Here is an 18,444-nt window from a genome sequence, read left to right on the forward strand (position 1 = left end):
TTCAAATGCTCAAGTTTCTTGGACCCTATTTCATGAAATGTAGTCCCAAATTATGTTCATAATTATTGAATTGGCTTCAAGTCAGCTCATTGACTCAGCTCTTCTGCCACTTTTATTTTGCTCCTCTGAAACCAATTGATTGTGTAATTCAGATCATTGTGGTTATAAATAGGATTATTACAGCGGTGGTTGCAAACCGCGGTCCACGAGTCCCAGAGTCCTACAACTTTTCGACGTGTCCCTTCTAAACATTTGAATTAAATGGTGAAACTGCATCACACATTCAAGCTTTATGGAGCTCTGCTAATGATCTAATAATATTAGAGCCAGGTGAGTTGTAGTAAAGACATCTAAAAGTTGCAGAACCTTGAGGACTGGAGTTTGAGGCCGCTGTGCTACAGACTCCTAAAACAGCATGTCATAATAAATCTGTCCCTTCATCCTTTCTTCAGTAATACAAATTCTGCCAGTGACATAAAAAGCTCCATACCATGATGCGCTTGGCTCTAAAGTTTACTGTTGGCACAGTGTTTCTGGGGCAATAGGTTTTTCAATTCATCCACGAAATATTCTGTGCAGTGACATCCACGGTGTTCTCACCTGGCCTGACTATATTCCCTCAGTGTTTTATTGGCTTGTCTAAATCTACCACAATACACTGTAAACAAGCTTGAGCTGTGGATTTTTTATAGTAGGTGTTTTTGGAAGCCATGTTGTTTGAGCACTTTGCTGTCTTTTTGAAAGACCTCATCTCAAAATCTCTATTTTATTTTATTTTATTTTATTTTATTTTTCACTCATCTGTCAGAAATCTTGCAAGGGTCTCCTGATCATTGATGGATTGTTGTGAAATTATATGTTTCTGTTCCGTGTTATGGCCTCAATGGCCCCCACTTAAACATTCAGAAGTTTAAAAATACTTCTGAATGTATTACCATGGTAACGCGTTACCATGGTTTGCAACAATGACTGAAGGTCTTGAAAGTCTTATTTGCTTGTACCCATTATGGCATGTTTCTAAATATTCCTAAAAACAGATTCCAGGCATTTTCCTGGCTTTCTGTGTTTTGTTTTTGCAACTTTGCTTATTCATGTTTTCAATAATTTTGCCTTCCAATACTTTAATTGATTACATATACTTTATCAAGTAATTTATATTTTTTTCAATACAGATTAGTTTGGTAAATTGAGGTCCTTTACAATACATATCTAGTAAGAAATTTATATGTTTTACCTATTTTCCTTGCTGTAAGGAACAATATTTACAGCAGTCATTTGATTATTTAAGCATTTAGGTCAAGACAGTAAAAACAAAGAAAGTTCTATCTTTCAGAAAGAATATGAACCTCTTCAGTGCTGTGCCATGGATTCTGGCTTAGTGGTCCAAAAGAACAGAATGATCCGCTGTGTCAAAGGCTGCCATAAATTAGAAGTTTGTGCAACCATTTAAAAAATCCTGTAAGAACCCCCAACAACATGTCACAGAATTATAATCCAAATAAGCTGAGGTACCTGACAGTTTGCCTGTAAAATTTTGTAGGTTTAATTTGCTCCAGATCTGCAGAGGGAGAGGATGAAGTACATGCTTACAAAAACTGAAATATACAAGAGGAAAGAGAGGAAAATGAGATAAATCCTGATCTCAGTTTTGAATTTCATGACATGTTCATGCTTCACATTTTTGACACGCTGACATGACAGCATAAACCACAATTAATGTAAAGCCACCTCTCCTGTGGTGGTGTTGAAATTACCACACTGCTTTTTAAAGGTAGAAGGATTAGTTCACTTCCTTTGGGGTGTGTGCACTCATGCGTGTGCATGTGTGTGTGTGTGTGTGTGTGTGTGTGTGTATGTGGAGGTTGGATCCCTTTTACAGTAATTGCAGCTATGGCGATTGGGGTTTCAAAGAGAGAAATACTGTTTGAGAAATTACCCCTGGACCCAACATTTATGTGCATGCGTGTGTGTGTGAGTTTTCAAATGGGTGGAAAGTGCTATGGAAAAATGGGAGCTGTCAGTCAGCCTAATGAGACCAACCTTCTCTGCGCACACACACACACAAACACACAGAGAGCCATTGGGCCAGTGGAAGTGCCATATAATTGGGTTTCCTTTCCAGGACAACAGACATGCTCACTGGATTAGATCTGACCACCGACGCCAATTCCCTCCATGTCTCCTTCTGTGTGCTTTTCCTTCTCTTTGCATTCGTACTGTCTCTTTTTTTTCTGCTTTTGCACTTTTTTTTTATCTGTCAGTCCATTATTGGGTGATTTTTTTTTTGTTCGATAGCTCTTTCCACCTCTGAACTATCACTTTTGTGAAACGTCTAATTTCACATGTTTTTTTGTTGTTGTTTTTTTTCTTCTCAGTATTTGACATTAGATCAGACTAAACTGTTCCTGTATCGGTCAGTAAGAATTACCAACATTATTCTATTAAATAAACATCAGAAATAATTTGTTTACTTCTAATAATTATATTTCATATGTTCATACATTAAGTGCAGCAGTCTCTCCTGCAGCAAAAAGCTCACACAACATAATGCTACCACTCCTGAACTCCACAGTTTGGTTTTTCTTCTCAGGCTTCCAAGTTTTTTTTGTCTTGTTCATCAGAATATAACGATAGGCATAACTACATTAGTCTGTAGAATACATTTTGGTAATCCTGCCCAGCCTTACACATTAAAAGTTCAAATTTAATGAAAAAATGTTATGACTCATTCTTTACAGGTCTCATACAGTCTTTGTTGCTGCGTGTTTATGCAAACTGTGTATTTATAAGCTTCGGCTGACATCTTTTATTTTCATTTGGGGTGATACAAAGCTTTCACACTGAAATATGTTGCACACACTACAGTGCCAAGACATTCCCATGCTGTTTACACTCACATATAATTGTTTGATCAGATGAATGTGGCTTCTTCAGACTTCTGGGAATTGTACTCAAGGATTAACCAGACTTGAGGAGGTCATAGACGTTTTTCCAGATTTTTTTTTTGTTTTTTTTTTTTGGCTAATTTCTTTAGATTTTTCCAAAAGAAAAATATAACAGGCATGTCTCATTTTAGCTCCAAGGTCGAGGAAATATTAATAACAGAAGCTTACATGACATCATCATCTGTGGTTTTTATCTCTGTAACCTGCCTGATTTTAAACAGCAAAGGTTTAGTCTGATTTAGTGAGACAGTAAGAAAAAGAATGCTATCCATCGTTTTACACAGTGCATGTAATGTAGGGTTTCAGCTGGAGAAAAAAAACGCAGCTTGTCTTCAGTTCAATAAGTCACAATTGAGTGCCACTTCACAACATTTTTTTGAGCACCTTTGATTACTCGCTTTTTGTAATTATAGAGGTTATTCGGAGCGTCTTGCACCCTTTGCTACTCTGAGGCATTTCAATGAGCATATCACATGTATATATATGTGTATATATATATATATATATGAGATGAGATTAAACTTTATTGATCCCAAGCAAAAAATAATGTGAAGTTTTGCAACTCTAAATACAAGTGCCAGACAGAGTATATGTGTCAAGGAATAACGGGATAGAAAGGAGAAAGGGTGGGGAAGAGGAGGTGGCATGAGTAGAGAAGAGCAAAAAGTCTACTTATTTTTCTTCTTGCTCCTTATGCGATCCCAGAGGACATCTCTCTCTCTCTCTCTCTCTCTCTACCCCTCACATTGTCTAAGATTTGTGTAGGATTGCATTTGAGAATGTGTGTGTGTGTGTGTGCATGTCTTGTAACAATGTGTTGAATGTGTGACAGTGAATTTCCCAGCATCTCTCCTTCACTGTTTTCTGCAGACACACACTTTCACTCAAACTCATTCATTTTGACATAGTATGTGTGTGTTCAGCCATACTTTTTCAGTTTGTCATAGTTAGTGCATTATCTCGTAGAATTGTGTACTTACTTGAAGTTTTATCCCAAAATAGAACAGCACTGGTGATGTAAGTGCTGTACCTATAGAAAGACTCCAGGGCTAACTTTTAACTTGCTTCATTTTTGTAAAAAAGTGAGATTCACAGCTCAGATGGGAGAAACTGTCAACAGTATGATGCAAATGTCTGGCCTTTATGGAAGAGTTCCAAGAAGAAAGTCAAGGTTAAGAGACTATCCTAAAGATGCTCAATTTAAAGTTCACGATGTAGCAGGACAATACAATGATTAAATTCAAAGTGTTTCCATTCGTTAGAGAGTCAACACCCAGTTCCAAATGAGAATCTGCTGCCAGATCTAAAAGTTGATCACTGATGTTATCCATCCATTCTGATTAGGCCTGAAAAATTTCCATCTGTTTATGTGCAAAACTCCAGTTCTGCATGTTTTTGCTTCATTACACCTGAATCAAATGCTTAAGTTATCAGCTGTACTCTATACAACTGGACTTCATTCTGAAGAAGGAATTAAGCCTTTCGGTTCAGGTGGTTGGGATGCTTTTAAATGTTGCAGGACACTGCCCTCCCAGGGCTGGACTCCCAGGCTCCTGGGTGAGATGCGTACCTCAACAGACTTACACCTGCAAAAGGTGATTCCCAAAAATGTTGGCGGTTTTAATTTTCTCCTTTACATCCTATTAAAGTAGTCACAGAATCAGCTGACATGTGACATCACCAGTACATGTTTAAAGCAGCCTGTTATTTGATCAGAAAAAACCATTTCACCATATCATTTTTGCCCACCACCTGCTAGACTGCAGGTGGGAGTTTCCCACCTCTGTTCTTCAGGATATGAAAACCCACATTCACTCTGACAAATTAACCCACTCATAGACCCAAAGAACTTATGCATCCTTTGTTTGTCTGTAATCTCTGTCTCATCGCTCACCTTCTCAGCAGAGTTGAATCCTTGTACGTTGGCCTTCATGTTAACAGCCTCTCTTTGTCTGCCACCCCCCGGCTGCCCCCCCAACCCCAACTCACACTCTGTTTGGAAGGAAGCTGAGTCTTTAGTCTTATCTGCCTAACCAAGCGCTACATTTCTAGGCTTAATTCCATTAGCGGTATGCTCCAACCGCGTCATTTCAGGATGCGTGTCTGTTGTGCACAGTTTGCATGTACGGTCACTCGTCAGTGTAGAGCATACCATGTGTGAATGTGAGTGTGTGAGCAGAAGTGTGGGTTTCCTCTGAGGCAGATTTTTTTTTTTTCTGTTGTTTAGATGTAGTCTAACCAGCATATCCAACCAATGCCGTTATCTGCATTCCTTGTTGTCTGTGTGCGTTTGTGTGTGTATTTCCGTATCAATGTCTATGGTGTGAAACCTCGTCAACATTTGGCCTTTTACTCACATTTGTTTAATTTGGGGTTTTTGCAAATTTGTTTGTATTTCTTTAATTTTCTCTTATATATGTACATGAGTGTTTGGGCCTATGTTTAGAAAAAAAACACATAACACATACTGTTATGCACGCCAATGTGATACATGTTTAATAAAGTGAAAAAGTATTTCTGGTGCCATTCAGAGCTGCAGTTGTTGGTTTGTTTCAAATCATCTTAATAACCAAAGTGTGCTGGAGCTTGAGGTCACAAACTGATCAGCTGGCATTTTCCTTCAGGATTTACTGCTAGAGCACAGAATTCATGATGCCATTGTCGCAGCAAATTGTTTGTCTTTAAGCAGTAAAAAAATGGCCAAGGCTATTATACTAGCCCATCATATTTCACTGTCAGTATGGTATTACTTAACAAAATTGTGTGTTTTTACATCAGATATTATGGGACATTCACCTTCAAACGAAGGTGTATGTTTTTCATCGATAGAATATTCCCACAAATTATTACAGTCCATCAAGATGTTATTTTGGTGATTGTGAGATCGGCCTTTTTGTTATTTTTGGTCAGAGGAGATGTTCAACTTGGAGCTCTATTTTTGATGCTATTCTTTTTTCCTGGTGTATTTCTTAGTTTTGAATCATGAACACTGACCTCAGCTGAGGAAAGATCTGCAATAGTTTAGGCTTTATTCTTAGAAATTGTTCTGACCTTCTGGATGGGTCATTGCTGTGATCTTGGAGTAAGCGAGATAGGTCGTCCAACTCTGGAAAGGTTGACTATGGTTCTATGCTCCCCCCATTAATAGACATTTGCTCTCACTATGGTTTGCTGCGATCTAAAAGCCTTATAAAAGATTTTGTAATCCCTTCCAGACTAATAGATGTCATTGACTCCGCTTCCGATCCATTCTTAAATTTCTTTAGATTTTAACTTGATGTGTTGCTATTTGGGATCTTCTGGTCTATTTTATTTTATCAGACTGGCTCTTTTTAACTTACTTCGTAAATAACCAGAGCTGGTGAACTTTTGAGCTTTCCGTCTTGAAAAAAAATGGTTATTGATGTAATGGACTGGTGAAGTGTCAAGGGCATCATGCTTCTTATCCCAATATAGGGTGGTCATAGACACCAACCTTCCCATAACCATATATATATATGGATGGATAATTGATAAGTGCATTTTCTTTCTTCTCATTTTGCCTATTTATAACATAGAGTTGTTTTTTGTTTTTTTTATCTCAGACACTGGAACATTATGAAGAAAAAACTGAAGAAATCTGTAAGAGGTTTCATACTTTTTCACAGCATTTTGTGATACAATCCTGTTTGTGTATCTGACAGTTCTTGGATCTAAACAGCTGGGAGAATATGTCGTAAACTTCTTGGAATAAACATTTCCAGAGAGACGCATACATTACTGCGACACCAAGTGGCTAAACAGGGAGAAATGAAAACAGCACTTAATCTTGTGCCATACAGGAGGGTGTTTGGGTGGGTGGCGATGCAGTTGGGAGATGGATTGAAGACTGTAGCCCTTGCTGCCAAAAAGGCCTTTGTACCATGGCGGTGGTACAGGGTAATGTGATAAAAATGCATTTGTCTCTCCCTGCTGCCTGTGCGTGAGTGTGTATTTACATTTCTCACGTGTCTGGGGGGCTTATCTGTTTAGTGTTGATTAAAAGTGAAATAGTGGATATGCGTTGCAGCAGGTCTCCCTTCCGTGCACGCTCACACTGCAGGGAAAAGCCAGAAAACACACACATTTCCATCTAAAACAACACAAGATTTACGTAATCGAAATGTTCCATTAACTCAGGCTAAATGTACTGAATCACGCCGCTGCATGATATAATATGATAAGAGTAGCCTTTCTGGAAAAAGAGATCAAAAATAAAATAAATTATCTTGAAAGTGTTGGTATAGCGATAAACCATTTTTGTAATTTTCCTGCAAAAACACAAATACTTCAATCTCATAGTTAACTAGAGATGCTAACATGATGAAGCAAATGCATTCCTCTGAGTATAACTAGGGCTGTGACCCATTAACTCAGTTCAATTCAATGTTTTTTTTTTTTTTAATCCCAAAGGGAAGTCAACTGTTTTTGTAACTCATATTATCGAGAGTCGTTGTTGATGGTGACGCTGTAGGCACGAAGGAGCTCTGGTAGCAATCAGTCTTTCAACAAATCTGAAGAGGCCTTTGAAAGACAACAGTTGCCGTATTGTTTCATGACTGTCCTAGCATGCTAATAGCTTGTAGTTAGGAATCACTGCTAATCCTCCTCATTTGCTTTTGCTGGTCCTTGTTAAATCTTTGCCTGGTCGTATGGTTAAAAAGCTGAGCTGAGATGTTTGAGTTGAGGATGTAATTCTCGCCCATTATGACTGATGGAAGAGATGGTTTGAGTTCCTTCCCTCTCTGGTCTTTCCGTCTGAAGGTTTTTCCCTGAAGCCTCCTTTTCAACTCTTCCGGAGTCATATTTCAAGAATTACTTGATCTTTTCAGACGCTAATCAGCTGCTGCCAGAAGTTAGAACAACATGTTGTTGATGCAGCTACACATCATAACAACTCCACAATTATTCCCATTTGCACAGCTTCCAAAACCAGAAGGAATACTCCTTATTCTTCGTACTTACACTAGTTGGTATCCTAATATGATAAGTTCAACCACTGAAATTATTTTGTTCATTCGAACTGGTCTCCAGAAATCATATTACCACGTTTGACCCAAGAAGCAGTATATGAGGTGATGCTCAGTGCGTGGCTTTACTCCACTCTCACAGTTGGAAATTGTGGCTGAATAGTACAGTCTTCATTTTGTAAAAGGAGAGGATGTTCTTTTGCATGATCTGAGAGTCATTCAGGAGCCATTTGGCAAACTCCCAGGAGGCTGTCAGGGGGCTTTTAGGTTTGTGTCTGGCACCTCTTACTATAAAGACCTGATTAGTGTAGTGCTGCTTGGATGGTTGTCCTTTATTTATAATCCTTCTTTCCTGAAAAAGAAACACGATCTCATTCACAGTGACACATTCCATTTTAGAGTGACGGACACTTTTATCCTTTTGGCCTCTTGAAGTGCTGCTGAAATGCATTTTTTTATTTGTTTTGTTTTTTTGTTTTTGTTTTTTTTTTTACATTTCCCATATCTGTTTTCTGACAAAATCCAGTATTACAGAAATAATGACCATTCTTTCTGCTCCACTGCTTTGTTTTCACTCTGAAACACTTTGCTCTCTGCAACGAAGAGGTAAACGGCGGCAAATAACTCAAACTCTAATGACGGTGATCCGACTTACATAAACATTGCAAATCTAAAAAAAAAACATTCACTCACCAATAACTTTAACTAGTTTAGTAGAATGGCTTTGTGAACATTGTAATGGCAATATGACATATGGTTTATTTGTCAACGAACTAACTCAGTGTGAGAGTTTGTGGTAAAAGTCTATGACTGCTTGTTTATTTGATTAGACTGACTTGATTTTTTTTTTTTAAATCTGGATATGCAAAGTACCTTGAAGGTTTGTTATGGATTGGTGCTACACAGTCCTGCTCAGTAAATGAAACTAAGCAACCCAACAATGTCCATCTGTCATATTCAAATTGCCTTTTGAAATTAACTACATATTTTTCACTAAGTCAACATTTCTGTATTAATTTTATCTTCTGTATTGGGCTGATGTATAATTTCATTTTAAATGTGTTTTCATTATAATTAACAGAAAAACAGACTCGAAAACATCTGTCTGTGTGTAAATAATCCATTTCATATGTTTTTGCTTTGGAAATTGAGTTACCAAAATAAACCAATTTTTGTATAATATTCTATTATATTGAGTATGACTGTATAAATCAACAGAATTGAAACTAAGCAATGCAAAAATAAACTTGATATTGAGACAAATGTAAGGAATATTCCATAACATTCTCAAGTACTTGAAGTTGTTGTCAGTGAGAGAATTGCTTCGTTGAAATATTTCAGTTTTGGTCAAGGTTTTCCCGTAATGTGATCTAGATTAAGCTGAACATCTTTATATAAATAGTTAACTACGCAGTAGAATTTTCTATATCTAGGAACATCGACACTGTTGGCTGTAGAATGCATCTGGCATTCACATAATGATTTGTGTTGACTTCAGGGGGCAAACAGAAAGTGCAGTTGCCTCCCTCTCACTATTTTTCCTTCACCCTTTCAGAAGCAGGCCACCGGCAAACAATCATACACACACACACACACACACATACACGCACGCACGCACTGCTCTAACCGTAAATTACAGAGGAGCAGCAAATCATTTTCCCATTCACTCCCCTGTTACTCAAACATTTAGTTTATTCTCTGTCAGAAAATTATGTGGCACTGATGCCAGTTCTCTCTGGTGTAATCATCAATTATGTATTCGCCTCTGTAGGAGTTTTTGTATGTGTGGAGAGCGGAGGCTGCGGAGGGGCATCAGGTTACAGTCAATTCATCAACAGAGTGTAAAACACCTGAAGGTTAAAGCCACACACTTGACCTATTCACAGAATAGTGAATAGGTCTTCCCGCCATAAATCATCGAAAAGCTAAAAGCTCAAGCTAGTATTTCTATACTGAGATCATAATTTATGGACACGGCAATGGAAGGGTTAGACATCCGGATCAAATGTTGACTCAAGACCTCATAGTTGCCCTTTTAAGCTCGAAGTTTTCACAATTCAGACCACTTTGTGTCCCCAGGGTCACACAGCCTGCTTAAAAGTATGAGTTCTTTCAAGAATGCATTAATCTTATTCACAGTGCTGACGTCTGAGGAAAAAAAAAAATGCATATATGCAAGAGCAGAACTCGTACTAGTTGATTTTAATTCCAGTTTATGATACAATTTCACTCCCATTCTGTTTCTTGCTCTAAATTGGGGGAATTATGTTGCTTTTTGTTTAGGTGGAGCTGCTTGACAGCACTTCGCATACCATTACCGATGCCTATGCTGGGAAGGAATATATCATACAGGTAACCAATTTTTTTTTACCTATTTCTTTCATTTAAAAAAAAAAAAACACTCAAAAAAAAAGGTGTTAAACCAATACTTAATTGACGCTTAATAACACCGATTGTCAGAAACATCTTTGTTCCTGCTATCCTTGCATTAACAGATAGCTGCTAAGGACACAGAGATTGGGACATGGAGTGACTGGAGCGTTGCTGTACATGCCACACCCTGGATTGAGGATCCTCTGCCAATCACTACCACAACCGAAGTGGACTTTCCTAATGGTAGGTTGAAGCCTAAATCAAGTCTCCTCTTTTGAGGAACGAGCACAGGAACACTGTAGTGCATTGCTGCAGTTAAGATCCACATTTGAATGAACAAACATCCTCTGTGAGGTTCCTCAAGGCGCCATTATCTGCATGATGGAGTTCCACAACATATCTGACTACTTGCATCCTGTTGACACAGGAGAAAACGAGTAAAGTTTTCACTTGTTAATTAGTTAAAAACCTAGGAAAATATTTTCACAAATTGTACTTGTACAGCATTATGTGATTTTAAAGAGTGATACCAAACAAGAAAATCTTAATTCTAAAAAAAAAATGCATTTTTTTTTTTTTTAGATTCATATTTTGACTTCATCAATTCCAGTGTTTCACTGGAAACTAAGACAATATATATATATATTTTTTTACTAGGCACAAATACAACTCACCATTATTTTTTACAAATTGCTTTATTTTTTGTAGCCATTTCTATAAAGTTTTTTGACATTTATCCACTGAAGCTTTTCATAATTCACCTTCTGCCTTCAGCTTTTAAATAATATTGCCTTCATAATTACCTTGCCATGAAATTATACTTTGCATAACAGTTTTATTTAGATAACACTTTGTACACATTAAGCATTACAAGTAAGGCTTTAGCTTCTTCTATTACAGTTCAAGGTAAAAAAATAAATAAAAATCTAGCAGCCTCAAGTCAAACTGTCACGTATCAACCCGAGCTGCTGAAAACTGCCTCAGGGGGAAAACAGTGCTACCTTTTAAAAGAGCACTCACGTATTTCATCCAACTCCAGCCTGCCTCTAATACTACAGCGTACTTTGCAGTATAACAAGAATTTTTCCAAATGTGTTTTGTTGCGGTTTATTTTTATGTAATTTTTTCTTCATTTTACACCCCTAGATGAGTATTGCCAAACCCGCAGACAGGTTGGTAAATAGACATCGACGTGTGTCAGACGTGAAACTCCGGTAGCACACTGGGAGCACCTGAACACCAAGAAGTGTATTTCAGGGATGAACACTCTGTTGAACATACTTTAGAAATACTGCAATAACAAAACTCTATTGATTTGTATGTAAAAAATAAATAACTGAGTGACAACAGCCATGTTTACTGCAATCACAACCTCGGATAGTAACTGGGTGAATATATGTCTGTTATGAAGTAGAGGGGGAAAAAATTGTAAAACTCTTTATTTTTGGTTTTTAATTGTTACATATAATATATATGTGGAGAATTCACCAATGGTATACTTTAGATTTACTCTAGAAATCTAAATTAAAAGGAGCTGTGTCTGAATTTAGCAATGTGAGGAGAGGTTGTGAGAGTTCGCCGTTGAGCAAGACGTTGTGCTTTGACATTATCTCCATATAAAAAGCAGTCCTAACAAAGACTGCACTGTGTAGGCATGAGTGCCAGAGAAGATGGTGTTCCTTACTGGCACACAGTAGTTAAGAAGAAGCATAACTCTGTATGATTAAGTTATTTAGCTGTGTGCAGATCCCTCTGTTGAATTTGATTCAGGGTAGCCCAGGATTGTCCTTGTCCCGTAATCAAATCAGTAGATTACCGTACGATGAACAATGCATGCAACTGGCTATCACAAATGCTTTTGGGGCTGCTGAGGCGTATGATTGAAGAGAAACCTGTTGTTGTCTTGTGCAAAACAAACACAAGAGAAGGAATTTTATGATGTTGTTGAACACTATTAGGCCAATATTGGCTTCCTGAGAGAGGTTGACACCCTAAGATCATCAAGATAATTTTCAGCAAATGTGAGACAGGACTTTGTATTCTTTTTAGTGAAGTTTTGGTGTTGGAACTCTCACTTGGATGACATTTTTACCTATTTCCTGTTGTTTGGTGGAATCATGAAACAATGATGCTGGCAAAGGGAAGTGAAGTCTGCAGAGCACAAGTTGTTCCAGGTTCTTCTGTGACCTCTGAAGAGTCGGGGTAATTTTAGCCGGCTCTCTGCTCCTGGAAAAGTTCGACACCATGTGTCTGGATAACAGCTCTCTCTGTGGTTCAGCGCAGCTCCAAAGCCTTGGGAAAGGTTTCCTAAACCTTTCCAGACTGGCAGATGAAAATTCTTAGTTTCTCGTCTTCTTGAATTTTTCTTTAACTTCTTTAGATCAGGATGCATTGACTTTTGTGATATTTTAACAAGCTCATTGTTGTCAGAAAGGTTCATTTCAAGTGATTTCTTGATTCTGCAGGTGTGACTTTTAAAACTGAACTCATATTTTGTGGTTGATATCAGTTAATTCGTAATTTCATGAACAGAGGCCGTGAGATTTTCATAAACAGTAAGACCAGTTTGATTTTGATGAATCTCTTCCCTAAATAAATGAGATCATTATTGTTTTAGCTGACTTTATCCTTGACTTATCTTTGATATTTAAGTTTGTTTGATAAACTACAACATTAAAATGTGACAAAAAAGCTCGAGCAGAAGATATGTTTAAGGGACGAGCACCTTTTCACAGCATTAGATTAAGATGTAATTTCACTGTGTGTTAATTTGTACTGTGAGGGATTTCTGGAGTAAATTATTTTTTAAAAATCCACTTTTAACTAGGCCTTTAACAATAACAAATTTTGCTGGACAATAAATTGTCCCAGAAATTATTGTGATAAATTATAATACTGTTGTTTTGAGATCACTGTCAAGTAATTTAACAATAACGTAATAATATAATTTCTCCCTCTCAGAGATCAGTACGCTTTCATTCCTGGAACTGGAAGATATTTTATAAATCCAAAAGAATTTTTTTTAAATTTTTTTTTAAATGACCAAGAATGATAAATAAATTGGAAATACAAATCACACATAACCGAAACCATGAAAGAAATTGATTATGGAGTTTCCTTCAGAAAATATTACTGATCAGAATGGAAATCATCAAATTCATTGTAATGTATCAGTTACATTTTTTGCTTATTGCGACATACTTACTTTTAATATTAATAAAAAGTACCGGGAAATACCATTTTTAAGGTATATTTTGTCCACACAGCTGCCGCTCTCTGGATATTTTCTCATTTTCAGATCGCTCTCTGAGCTCAGGAGTTTGTTGTGCATTAAAGATTCTCAGTAGATCAGCAGTTTTGGAAACGAGTCAAGGCACCCTGTTTGGCAAAAACAATGCTGTGGTTACAGCCACTTCAACACCCTTCCTTCCTCTTTGGCATGCTTTTTATTGAACTTCAGCAAAACTACTTCACCACATCTAGATGCCTAACCGCACCGAGTTGCTGCCAGTGGCTGATTCGTCATTTGCGTTACAAAGGAGTTAATCATGTGTACCTAATAAAGTGGTCAGGCACTATTTTACAAGTCCAAACCCGTTGCAAATTCTGATCCAGCAACTAAGGTTGTTTTTTTTTGATAGAGGATTCAGAATTTCATGGGTCATGCTCAGCCTGAGATAAGGCAGCGATCTAATTATGACTACACCTCACACTTAAACTAAACTAGAGTTATTTTCTTGTCCAATTACAATTGTTTTTTTTTTTGTTTGCTTGTTTTTTTAAATTACGTATTATACCTAAACACATCCATGTTCAGATGCTAATAATCTGTCTTAATTAACTGAAAACCGAGAAGATAAATTGAGCAATTTCACTTAGACGTTAGAGTTGAATCTACACCATGAAATCCAAACGGTCAGCCTGTTTGCTGTGTCGTTGTCCATCTCTGCCTGGCTGTCCAATAACACGTGGCGATAGTTTTACAGCACAAGGCTGACTTCTTTTGGTGAAGTGCAGCACTGCACACGTATACTGTCACACAGTCCTCACCTAATGAGCACATGCATGCCTGCAGAGGGACAAACACTGGCTGGAAAACAACCCTCCACATATGTGCCATCTTCTGACACATTTGCTGGAAACAATCACGCAGTCAGAAAGCCACACACAAACACGGCCCTCCAATCAAATACGGCTCGCTTTGTCCGCTCTCACTTGAACACTCGTCACACAGTGCATTATCCTCGCTCTCAAGGAAAGAACAGCAGGTTATTGGGATTCTCCTCATGCATCTGCCCGTTCCAGCTGCCGCCTCGCTGCTTCCCTTTCTGCTCTCGTCGTCCTGTTGTCTCTTCTCCCCTCTGTTTCTCTCTTTTTTCTTTTTTTTTTTGCCTTTAGGTCTCTGTTTCTCTCTAACTTCTTTCTATTGATCAGTCACTCCTCTCACTCCTACCTCTTGCCACCCCACACTTGGAACAAATCTCTCTTTTCTCTTTCCTCCCTTCTCTAAAGATGTCACTTGGTGGGTGACTGATTCCAGCTGTGCAGAGGACTGTGTGTGGCAGCTGCAGTTGCTCCGCTGATATCCATAAAATGACTTCATGTTTGCCTGTTGTTGAACTGGATGAGTCTGTCCTGCAGAGGGGAGTTAAGAAGGTGTTAAATTATTTTAGAAACGCAAACTAAATAGGAGATTATAGGGATTTATGACTCCCTATACGATGCAACCAAAACACAGCATGATTGTGAACTAAAAAGTGTGGCATGGAGTTCAATGATCTGACTGATTCTACGCCAAACACAAGCAGAGAAGAAGCACAGAAGTATGCTATCGCTATTATTTTTCACAATGGAGTGATATGTATGTATATATGCCAAATATTTGTTCTGCCGTTATCCACAGCTAAAAACATTTCCTATTGCTTTTTATCGCTGCTGTTGCATAAATATCAGATTTGTGGACAGACAGGTAGCAGCAAATCAACATGTCATTGAATGACAGTCACCCATTCAACAGATGCTCTCATCAGATGAACAACATGCCCACAGTCCAATGCTGCCTCCTCCATGCTTCATCATGGGGATGAGGTGTTTGGTGTGATGTTGTGCTAGTTTTCTCCCACATAAAGTTTTGGCTCTTGGCCTTACTTGAGCACGTTTTTCCACATATTTCATTCTATTTTTTTGTCAGCTCTATGTGGCTTGTGGCGAACTGTGAATGGAAATTCTTATGACTCTCTTTTAGCAGTGGTTTTCTTATTGAAGACTGGTTGAAGTTTTCCTGTTAATAGATTCTCCCAGCTGAGCCTTGTGAGATGAACTATGTGACTTCAGAAGGCAGTAATTTGAAATCAACTTTATTTAGGGGCATCACATTAAGAAATGCCTAGTTTTAAGCACATGACAAAACTTTCATATATAGTTTTTATTACTTGAAAAATATTCTTCAACACTACTTTGCGTTAGTTTACTACAAGAAGACCTTAGAAATGCTTGTGATTTAATGTAACAAAATTGTCGTGAATAATTGCCTAAGGATTTGTTTTTCTTAAAAAACACTCTAGAAACTTTATTTATGATCATCATTGGTGGGTTGGTTATTTTTTAATGCAGTCAGAATGTGTTTTCCTTACATAAAAACATTATAATCCTTGATTTAAACAGGAAAATCTCTTGAGACATCAAAACAACATGTAGCAGTAAAGCCATTCATTTTACAGTTATTTGAGATTTGCACAGAATTTTACTAACTTTGTATCCTCTAATTCTCTAGTTTACTCTTGCACTTCAAGGAGAATCACATTAGTATGGAGAAAGGAAACTGTCTTATTTCCAGTCCATAATAAGGCCAATAAACAAAAGTTCTGCCAGGCCTCACTTCCTCTCAGTTTATTACCATCTCCACCATGACCGATATTTCCTGGCTGCTCATCCAAACAGTAATTGAAAACACTTCCTTTGACTTATTGATTGTGCTGGTGAGTCTAAGCAAATGTTTAAGTATTCTCGATCTCCTCCCTTTCTCCTTCCCGTCTCTATCGCCGCTCTGTGGCGGTCTATTTCTGTGTGCGTGTCTCCGAGTTTCAAACTGCACAGAGAGTAGTGGCTGGCTGTGTTTCTTGGCATCAACGGACTTCTGGTGGAAGGAATAGCATGGTGACAGACACGGCATTTCGAAATCCCATCCTCAGATATTGGTGCTTACCCGCCACATTCCAGGATGTGAAAAGAAGATCCACAGCGGAGCTTCTGTGTCGTAACCTTCTTCGATGTAAATCTCTGCCTGTCTCACTCCCTCAGACAGAAACTGTACACTGTGTAGCACCAAGCAGGCCAGGTGACATTACATATTGCTAATATATTTCATGTCTGATGTTATTTATACATGATTAGTTTGCGTTTCATGGCAAGCATTAGACCTGCAGCACTGAGGTTGGTCTTGAGGTGACTTAAGGTCCTTTCTTCCATTACGTTCTCTGGAAGAGAAGAGATTCAGTAAAACTAGACGACACACATCAGCAAATCAACATGTACTGGAGTGAAATTCGCATTTCCCCAAAGTCAACCATAAAGGTGACAGACACGGTTGCACCTTTGAATCTCTCACCGCTATGAAAACACTGAGATGTGTTAGAATATACTGAGCTGTAAAATTAAAGGTGAAAGAAGAAGGAAAAAAAACAAACGACAGAGGAAAATAAAGTCATCCTTTGCTGTAGAAAGGTACAGTGAAGGACTTCTTTGCTGTGGTAAACTACAGCGCAGGAGTTCATGTTCTGAAAACATTAGAATAATCCAGAATTTAACTTGAGTTTATTCTAAATGAAATTTTCTTAACCTTTACATAGATTATGTGACTCTCAGGGTTTCTATGTGAAGGAGCCGAGTGCTTTGGAAGAGAAACAGATCCACAGCATCACAGATCCTCCACTGTGCCCAACAGTATGCTTGATGAATATCCTCTGTTATATAAAATCTGAGTTGTAGTCTCAGTAGTACTGCGCACACAAAATTGTTTTTTTCTGTTGTTTGTTTATTTTTATGGGATGGCTCCTGAAAAGCCAGTTGTTAGGTTGATAGTGAATAAAAATTGTTGTGGATATCTGATGACCCAAACATACCACACTTTACCATTGGTTTCCCATGGCAACAGCTGGATATATTTTTAACTTTGTTAGCACATTTTTCACTGCATGGGCAGTCGAAATAAACGTTTTATCCAACCTGGTGCGACACATTTTCAGCTTTTTTTTACATTTAGCTTTTACAACAAATATGGTTCTCCTCAGATCTGCATTACCGATTTATGGAGCTCGACACACCTCTGAATTATTGAATGTACTCGTTTCCAGATACTTTGATTAGTGAAAAATATAGCTAAAAAAAATATGAATCAGCTCTATTTATGTTTCAAGAGGTTTTGAGGTACCAAATTTCCCAAATAATAATAATTTTAAAAAAAACACAAATGCCACAATACAAACTTTTTCCCCAAGGACTCCCACTCCCACATGATTTTCATCCCAGCTGTAATTTTTTTCTGTTTTTTACCTGTTTGAAAAAAAAGAAGAAGAAAAAGAAAACACCACACATCCCGCATGATGAGCCAGCATGCTGCTTTCCTGTTTTAAGGTGTGTTTACTGACCGAAGAAAAAGAAAATCTGATTTTTCGGTGTCTCGTTTGCCGGTCACCAGCCAGGCAGGTCAAGCTGAAAATCGTCCGATTCCGGTCACCTGTCTAACAGAAGGAGCATTTTTAGTTTATATCCTGTAATAGGTTTTTATTATTATTATTATTATTATTATTATTATTATTATTATTTTGCTGTCGGGCTATCTATTCTTTATTTACCTTGCTTTGCTGGTATTTATATATACTATGGTATCAGATCCCTAAAAGAGCGATGCTGAGTTTTTTACGTATTTTAGAATGTGGTTGAAACCCACAATAGTGGTTTGTTGTTGTAATAACAATACTGTTGTGATTCATAAAACTTGGTTTAGATTTGAATATTGTTGCGTGAAAACAATCACCCTCACCACTTTGCTTTTATAACTTGAATGTGTTTTGGCAAAGAGCAGAGTCTCAATATGTGTCTGAATATGAATGAATAAATCTTCCATGTCATAAATCATA

At 37.7% G+C, this 18,444-nt stretch overlaps 1 protein-coding gene and 1 long non-coding RNA gene across 2 annotated transcripts in view; one reads left to right on the forward strand and one right to left on the reverse strand.

Annotated features, from left to right (window-relative positions):
- The window catches only part of LOC103130209 (ciliary neurotrophic factor receptor subunit alpha-like), a 41,583-nt gene that overhangs the window by 17,841 nt on the left and 5,298 nt on the right, over positions 1–18,444 (forward strand). The window contains exons 5-6 of the mRNA XM_007541537.2: positions 10,217–10,285; positions 10,429–10,549. Of these exons, the coding sequence (XP_007541599.1) occupies positions 10,217–10,285; positions 10,429–10,549 (190 nt within the window). The remainder of the gene's footprint in view (positions 1–10,216; positions 10,286–10,428; positions 10,550–18,444) is intronic.
- On the reverse strand, positions 14,090–18,396 carry LOC107834414 (uncharacterized). The gene is made up of 2 exons (XR_001660206.1): positions 16,512–18,396; positions 14,090–14,941 (listed from the first exon to the last, which is right to left on the reverse strand). It is a non-coding gene; the product is annotated as an uncharacterized LOC107834414 (long non-coding RNA).

The sequence above is a fragment of the Poecilia formosa genome, unplaced genomic scaffold (assembly GCF_000485575.1).
Source record: "Poecilia formosa unplaced genomic scaffold, Poecilia_formosa-5.1.2 Scaffold615, whole genome shotgun sequence".
Lineage (NCBI taxonomy): Eukaryota > Metazoa > Chordata > Actinopteri > Cyprinodontiformes > Poeciliidae > Poecilia > Poecilia formosa.